The following is a 7,638-nucleotide window of genomic DNA, read 5'->3' on the forward strand; positions in this document are numbered from 1 at the left end:
TGATATGTGATGGGAAAAAAAGAGAAGAATGAGTTCGGCAAAAGGTGGATTCAAACTCTGGTTGATCAGGTCAACATACTGAGACATGCACTTTACGCCCCAGGCCACTGAGCCTGTTGCATGACGCGCATCTTTAGTAATGTTTATACCAACCAGACATTGGTGGGCAGAGCTAGTGTAAACAGTGTTGGGCTATTTGCACTTAGTGTCAACATTTTTTCTTCCCCTCGCTTGGGCCCGTGCCCATAATGCCCATTGGATAATCCGGCCCAGCTCTGATGTTATTCTGAATGGTTACACTTTACTTGAAGGGGTGTGCATAAGACTGACATAACACCTTCATAATCATGACATGACACCTACATAATCATGACATGATACAGGTCATGAATGTGAAGGTTTTTTATGCATATTTATGACAACTGTCATTAAGTGTCATTCGCTCAGTTATGTCATTTTTAATGCAAATATGACATTATTTGGCCTAACCCTACCCTAACCCTACCCCTACCCTTGCCCCTAACCATAGCCCATAACAAAGACATCTCAAACAATGTCATCTTTGCATTAAAAATGACATAACTGAGCGAATGACACTTAATGACAGTTGTCATAAACATGCATAAAACCTCCTTCAAATTCATGACATGTGTCATGTCATGATTATGAAGGTGTCATGTCAGTCTTATGCACACCCCTTCAAGTAAAGTGTTACCTTCTGAATTCATCAGCTCTGAGATCTTCAAGCTTTACAGAACTGCTACAGATTCTTTCTGTCGTTGTGAAGAAACATCTTGAAGAATGAGAAGCCTGATGTGTGTGCTGTTCCTGGTGCTCTTCTGCTCTGTGCAGATGACTTCAAGTGGTGAGCACTCTTGCATTTTGAATTGTTTTCAGAATATTTATGGAAGGTTTAGTTTAATTTGTTGCATTTGGTGATTTAAAAATAAAGATATAACAGCTTAAAATCTTCTTGAAATTTTTTTTGCATGAGTAATAATTTGTGATATTTTGCATATCTTCATATTTCAGCTCCCCATCCAATTATTGCACAATCATACTGCTGTGTAGAGTTCAATTATAGGATTATTCCTCTAAAGCAAGTGGTGTCTTACTACTGGACCAGCAGCACCTGTCCCAATCACGCTATTGTGTGAGTGTCATCTTAGTTATTATTTCATTTTCAAACTATAACGTGAACCTCAATGAGACACTCTTCTGAAGTCTTTGACTTAAATCATGTTTTTGTGTTTTTTTTTTAGGTTTAAGACAGTTGCAGGGAGAGAGATCTGTGTAGATCCAAAGACGACCTGGGTAAGCCACCTTGTTCATAAAGTGGACAAAAAAACAATATCTGTTGAGGTCGGATTCTAGACATTTAGAGGCCCTATAGGCAAAATTAATGTTGGATGCCCCCACCCCCAATAAAAAGCATTTGAAACCAATATTATTCTTAACCTTTTTATTTATACATTTCATTTTAAAATTTGTATGTTTTTACTCATACAGTACCGGTCAAAGTTTTGGATGCATTACTATTTTTGATGTTTTTGAAAGAAGTCTCTTATGCTCATGAAGCCTGAATTTATTTGATCAAAAATACAGAAAAAAACTGTAATATTGTGAAATATTATTACAATTTAAAATAATGGTTTTCTATTTTACTATACTTTAAAATATGTGACCCTAGACCACAAAACCAGTCATAAGGGTCAATTTTTCTAAACTGAGATTTATACATCATCTGAAAGCTGAATAAATAAGCTTTCCATTGATGTATGGTTTGTATAGGACAATATTTGGCTGAGACACAACTATTTGAAAATCTGGAATCTGAGGGTGCAAAAAAATTAAAATACTGAGAAAATTGCCTTTAAAGTTGTCCAAATGATGTTCTTAGCAATGCATCTTACTAATCAAAAATGACGTTTTAATATATTTACAGTAGGAAATTTACAAAATATCTTCATGGAACATAATCTTTACTTAATAATCTAATGATTTTTGGCATAAAAGAAAAATCTATAATTTTGACCCATACAATGTATTTTTGGCTATTGCTACAAATATACCCCAGCGACTTAAGACTGGTTTTGTGGTCCATGGTCACATATACTCTATTTCTGTGATGCAAAGCTGAATTTTCAGCAAATCATTATTCCAGTCTTCAGTGTCACATGATTCTTCAGAAATCATTCTCATATGCTGATTTATTATAAATGTTAGAAAAGGTTGTGCTGCTTAATATTTATTTTATAACCTTTGATACTTTTTTTCAGGATTTTTTGATAAAAAAAAAAAAGAAAATAAATATTTTATACAATATAAGTCTTTGTTATAAATTTTTATCAATTTAACACATCCTTGCTGAATATTACTGTTTTTTTCTGTATTTTTGGTCAAATAAATGCTGGCTTGATGAGCATAAGAGACTTCTTTCAAAAACAATAAAAACAGTAATGTGTCCAAACTATTGAATGTACTTTTCAATATTAATATATATATTAATATATTTGATATTAATCAAACTTTATCTAGGCAATCTCTTTTTTGTTTGTTGAGGATGATATTATAGCCGTGATATTATTATTATATTATTATTTTGCAGTAATTTGCTCAGTAATTTATTCACAGTTCCTGAATACCACTTCAGTAAAATGAGCATCAGTGCTTTTATTATTTTTTTCCAAGCTGGGTATGGGCAGGATTTCCCCCTCCCATTTTATCAATGCTGACTACAGATATTTATCATATTAAAGTGTGAAGTGAAGTGAAGTGACATGTGGCCAAGTATGGTGACCCATACTCGGAATTAGTGCTCTGCATTTACCCATCCAAAGTGCACACACACAGCAGTGAACACACACAAACCGAAATAATCTTAATAATATTATGTATTGCATTTTACCTTAAATATGCACTACATAGGCCTACACAAATCAGTTGGGAGTGAAAGAGACGATCACTACTAGACAGAAAAGAAGTTTATTTCTTGTTAGTTGAACGTTAAATGAAGAGTTATGTTAGAGCAGTAATCTAATCATCAACAGAATTTAGAAGATACACACATCTGAATTCTTTTTTTTTAAACATTAAACATTTTCAACAAACAAAATATCCATATTCAAAATGTAATAATCACTTTAACGTAGCTTGCGCCAACAGTTGTACACGGAAGGAGCTCCGGGAGGATGATGTAAGATGTCGGCGTTGCGCATGCGCCGGTGAGCCTCGTGAAAACCAACGTTTGTTTACAGGAGCAAAGGAAGCAAAGTTTCCTTACTTTAGCAAAGGAAAACCAGTCTCCTCTTGGCTTATATCGAAATCCTCCGACATTCTTCTTTACAAATCCTCGTTTTGTACTTCTAATTAGTGACCGTTGTTTTGTTTTGATCTCTCCGCTGCGCTTCCGCATGCGTCACTTCTGAGCGGCGCTCATCCGCCCGGAGCTGCTTCCGTGTACAACAGTGAGCGCAAGCTAGATTAAATTGATTACGTTTTAAATATGGTTATTTTTCTTACAAAAACACATCGATTCGCTGCAGTAGGCCTTTGTTCACCCCCCGGAGCCGTGTGAGACACTTTTTTTAAGGATGGGAGCTTTTTATTTAACTTCTTTTGGACTGATGCACTGCAACACCCGCTGAGTGGCATTAAACAGCTTGAAAGATCAAAGACAATTTTTAATATAACTCCGACTGGATTCGTCTGAAAGAAGAAAGTCATATACACCTAGGATGACTAGAGGGTGAGTAATTTATGGGCTAATTTTTATTTTTTTGTGAACTAACCCTTTAAGTTAGGAGTCATATCGTCATTGTGATCGGTAGATTAAGTACCAATCAGTGACCAGGCATTACTCATATTATAAAAACATAAAATTGTATTGGTTTGGAAAAAAAAAATCATGTGATGTCCATTTCAATGGCCGCAGGGTCTGAAGGGGTTAAGCTCAATAAAAATTTGCAGTAGCCTTAACTAATTTTTACTGTGCTTACATTATTCACACTTTTTCAGTACTGAAGAGATCCGTAATGACTGGTGAGTCAATTGTCCTTCAAACTGAACATGTTCACTCCCTTCTGATTGGAATCTCGCTTAAATTGGTGGAATACCATCAAGTCCACTTCACAGGGCACTTACTGTCGAATGAAACGCACTTTGAGTCATCTCAAGCTACACAATATCCTCAACTGTATCCCTTCTCTGAGCACTAAAAAAAACTGTTAAATGCCGTTGTAAAGACAAATCTATTTTACCATAATAAAAATACTGACGTTTACATTTTTATAATCTTTTTAAATTAAACATAATATGTGGTGCTTTTAAGAAGTTATATGACCAGAAATCACACTTAATTACTGTTAGTGAAGAAACATCTTGAAGAATGAGAAGCCTGATGTGTGTGCTGTTCCTGCTGCTCTTCTGCTCTGTGCAGATTGGTGAGCGCTCTTTTTCATTTTCAGTTTTGAATGAAGACAAAATGTATTGTTTTTGTATTGCTGCCTATTTCCTGTCATTACATTTGCATATTTTAATTCTGTGAACCAGTTTAACTGGTGGCTGAATTATTCAAACTTCTCTATTAGACCAACAAGTGTCACAAGAAACAAGAAGTGGTTTTGCTTTCTTAGAGCAGGGGTTCTCAGCCCTGTTCCTGGTGGTACAACTTAAGTTTAGTACTTTAATTAAACACACCTGAACCAGTTAATCAAGTAAACCTGTGAGCAAAGGGGTCAAGCTTAAGCACCTGATATTTGGTGACAGCACAATTCAGATTTGATCGTAAAATCTTCTGATTTAGTTCATTTAATGCTGAGCTTGACTGGCCCGAAAAAGAGGAAGTCATGTGTTGTTTTGCTGAAGCACGTTTTCAGAGAATCTGAAAGAAAAGTACTTGCCACATTTTCACATGAGCGACAAAGCAGAAAAAGGATGAAGGAAGAAAAGAGCTAAAACGACCCTCATTCTACAAAGTTGATACTCAGAAATGGATTTACATGAATGCCTTTATGAGGAATATGTCTCTGACTATGTATATAAGGTGTTCAGACGTTATTCTGAACACAACAGCTCTGAGATCTTCAAGATCTACAGAACTTCTACAGATTAATTTTGTCGTTGTGAAGAAACATCTTGAAGAATGAGAAGCCTGATGTGTGTGCTGTTCCCGGTGCTCTTCTGCTCTGTGCAGATGACTTCAAGTGGTGAGGGCTTTCATTTTGAATCAAGAAAAATATATTGATTTCAGATCATTTATGGTAGGCTTAGTTTCATTTGTTGCATTTTTCGAATCCTTTTTTTTGTTGCATTATCATGGTATAAATTTGTGATATTTTGCATGTCTTTATATTTCAGCTCCCTTCTCATTTCATGTGGAAAACTGCTGTATAGCGTTCACTAATGTGAAGATTCCTCTGAAACTGGTGGTGTCTTACTACCATACCAGCAGCAACTGTCCCATGCAGGCCATTGTGTGAGTGTCATCAATCTCATTTTAAACTGCAAGGTTAACCTAAATTAGACACTCCATTAAAAACATTTTATCTAAATGTTGTTTTTGTATAATTTTCCAGGTTTCAGACACAAAAGGGGAAAAAGCACTGTGTAGATCCAGAGAGCACCTGGGTGAACAGCCATGTTGAGAAACTGAACAGCAGAACAACAGTCTAAACGAAGCTACATATTTTTTATTTAAACTGTGCTTTTCATGTTGTAAATTCCACCATTGTGCTATTTCTGATGTAAATATAAAATATTTTATTTACAGAAAAATTCATGTAATTGGGTTAAGTTTTTAATAAAATATAAATGACAAAATTATTATCATTTAGTGATGTTTTAATCCTCTATTGAATGCATGTTCTACAGTATTCTGCATTTTATTATTCTTTTAATTAATTTATTTGGTATTGTTACTATACTATTAAAGAATAAGCAAAGCATTTTTTTAAATATCTCACTGAGACTAACGTGAATTGTCTAAATCTGACTGAAATGTCTAAACTAATCTGCTTTAGCAACACATTTCTCTTCTCATTTGAGCACTAAATACTAAATACTTGATTATATTAATAGAATTAGAAATTAAATATCTACAGTAGTGTCTTTCCTTGTACTGTCATGCTGTATACTGAAATCTAGTGGTGGAAGTTTTCAGTCTTATATAGGCTTTAAATGAGAAAGAACAAAGATGAAACTACACTAGGCTACATTAGATATTATGCAAAGATTTCCCAAAGTATTAGACTATAATAAAAACCATTTAAAAACCATTTGTCCTCTGCAATGGTAAGATTACCATTTACATTGAACTGTTTGCTATATAATAGCAGTCTAAAACAAAAACGATGAAAGAAAAAAATATGTACAAGAAGTTTCTGAGGAACGCAAGTTGTCTTGTGAGTTCTTAAAAGTACCCTGCAGATCTGCGGATGGATCTTTAGAAATTTTGAGAGATGCTCCCTTTTGTTTTAGTCAGAAAAAGGTGATATATTTTAAAAAGTTATGTGACATGTAGGCTAAGTATGGTAATCAAGCCATACTTGGAATTTGTCCTCTGCACTTACAGCAGTGAGTAGTGAACACACACACACACACACACACACACACACTCTCTGTGGACACACACACACACTGAGCAGTGGGCAGCCATTTTTGCTGTAGCGTCCGGGGAGCAATTGGGGTTAGGTGCCTTGCTCAAGGGCACCTCAGCTGTGGGTAATGAGGATGGAAGGTACTGAGAATGCCGGAATGAGAACTGAACCCACGACTCTCTAACCATTAGACCACAACTGCCCCTTTTAGTCTGACTGAAAATAATTTAAAGTGAATGTTTAACTCCCAAATAAATCACACAGTTGTTGGAGGTAATTCTGTAGGTGTGTGTTAATATTAGGGTCATTTTTCAAAGCAGAATCTCCACATTTTCAGATTGTTGTTGAATGAGCAAGTGATTTTTTTTTTTCTGGCACAGAAGGGAGGCTAATGCGCAGTGTGTTTTGTGTAGATGGCCTCATGTTTAACATAATGGCTCTGATTTACAAAGAGGCACCAGATAGACCATGGTAGACTATCAGAGATAGAAGTTAGAGGGCATTTGCTTCACATCCTCATTGAGAGCTAAGCACCCCTAAAGTTTAAAAACAGTGCGTTAATGCTAACTGCAATAAAACACACCTGAACCAGTTAATCAAGGTCTTTGGGTTTACTTGTGAGCATGCAAGGAGTGAAGGTTTAGCATCTGATATTTGGTGATAGCACATTTCAGATTTGATTATAAAATCATCACATTTAGCATGACAGGCCTGAAAAAAGGAAGTTGTGTGTTGTTCCCTTGAAGCACATTTTCATCGAATTTGAATGAAAAGTACCTTCCACTTTCTTGCATGAGTGGTAAAGCAGAAAAAAGGAAGAGGAAAAGGAAGAGCTAAAAACGACTCTGATTCTACAATGCTGATACTCAGAAATGGATTTTCATGAATACCTTTATGAGGAATACGTCTCCTACTATGTATATAAGAAGGTGTTCAGACGTTATTCTGAACACAACAGCTCTGAGATCTTCAAGCTCTACAGAACTTCTACAGATTGATTTTGTCGTTGTGAAGAAACATCTTGAAGAATGAGAAGCCTGAT

General features: G+C 35.4%; 2 protein-coding genes across 3 annotated transcripts in view; both read left to right on the forward strand.

Annotated features, from left to right (window-relative positions):
- The first annotated feature begins 722 nt into the window (after positions 1-722).
- On the forward strand, positions 723-1,419 carry LOC107589226 (monocyte chemotactic protein 1B-like). Its single transcript, XM_016277591.1, has 3 exons — positions 723-865; positions 1,033-1,153; positions 1,263-1,419. The coding sequence occupies exons 1-3, from the start codon at positions 802-804 to the stop codon at positions 1,372-1,374; spliced, it is 297 nt and encodes a 98-aa protein (XP_016133077.1). The 5' UTR covers positions 723-801; the 3' UTR covers positions 1,375-1,419.
- Positions 1,420-4,725: 3,306 nt separating this feature from the next.
- Positions 4,726-7,638, forward strand: part of LOC107589224 (monocyte chemotactic protein 1B-like) — a 3,545-nt gene continuing 632 nt past the window's right edge. The window contains exons 1-3 of one of the 2 annotated variants that reach the window (XM_016277590.1): positions 4,726-5,207; positions 5,359-5,476; positions 5,577-5,720. In XM_016277590.1, coding sequence (XP_016133076.1) covers positions 5,144-5,207; positions 5,359-5,476; positions 5,577-5,673 — 279 coding nt within the window. In that variant the 5' untranslated portion in view covers positions 4,726-5,143 and the 3' untranslated portion in view covers positions 5,674-5,720. Of the gene's footprint in view, positions 5,208-5,358; positions 5,477-5,576; positions 5,721-7,638 lie in introns of those variants that run through there. The other variant, XM_016277589.1, reaches the window with a different exon arrangement.

This window comes from Sinocyclocheilus grahami, unplaced genomic scaffold (genome assembly GCF_001515645.1).
Source record: "Sinocyclocheilus grahami isolate Dianchi unplaced genomic scaffold, SAMN03320097.WGS_v1.1 scaffold113.1, whole genome shotgun sequence".
Classification (NCBI taxonomy): Eukaryota; Metazoa; Chordata; class Actinopteri; order Cypriniformes; family Cyprinidae; genus Sinocyclocheilus; species Sinocyclocheilus grahami.

What these genes read in the sequence shown, in the direction of transcription:
- LOC107589226 (XM_016277591.1), top strand. Translation starts at nt 802, where the DNA reads ATGAGAAGCCTGATGTGTGTGCTGTTCCTGGTGCTCTTCTGCTCTGTG. An exon ending in TGTGCAGATGACTTCAAGTG is followed by an intron (nt 866 to 1,032) that starts GTGAGCACTCTT and finishes TTCATATTTCAG; the next exon opens with CTCCCCATCCAATTATTGCA. An exon ending in TGTCCCAATCACGCTATTGT is followed by an intron (nt 1,154 to 1,262) that starts GTGAGTGTCATC and finishes TTTTTTTTTTAG; the next exon opens with GTTTAAGACAGTTGCAGGGA.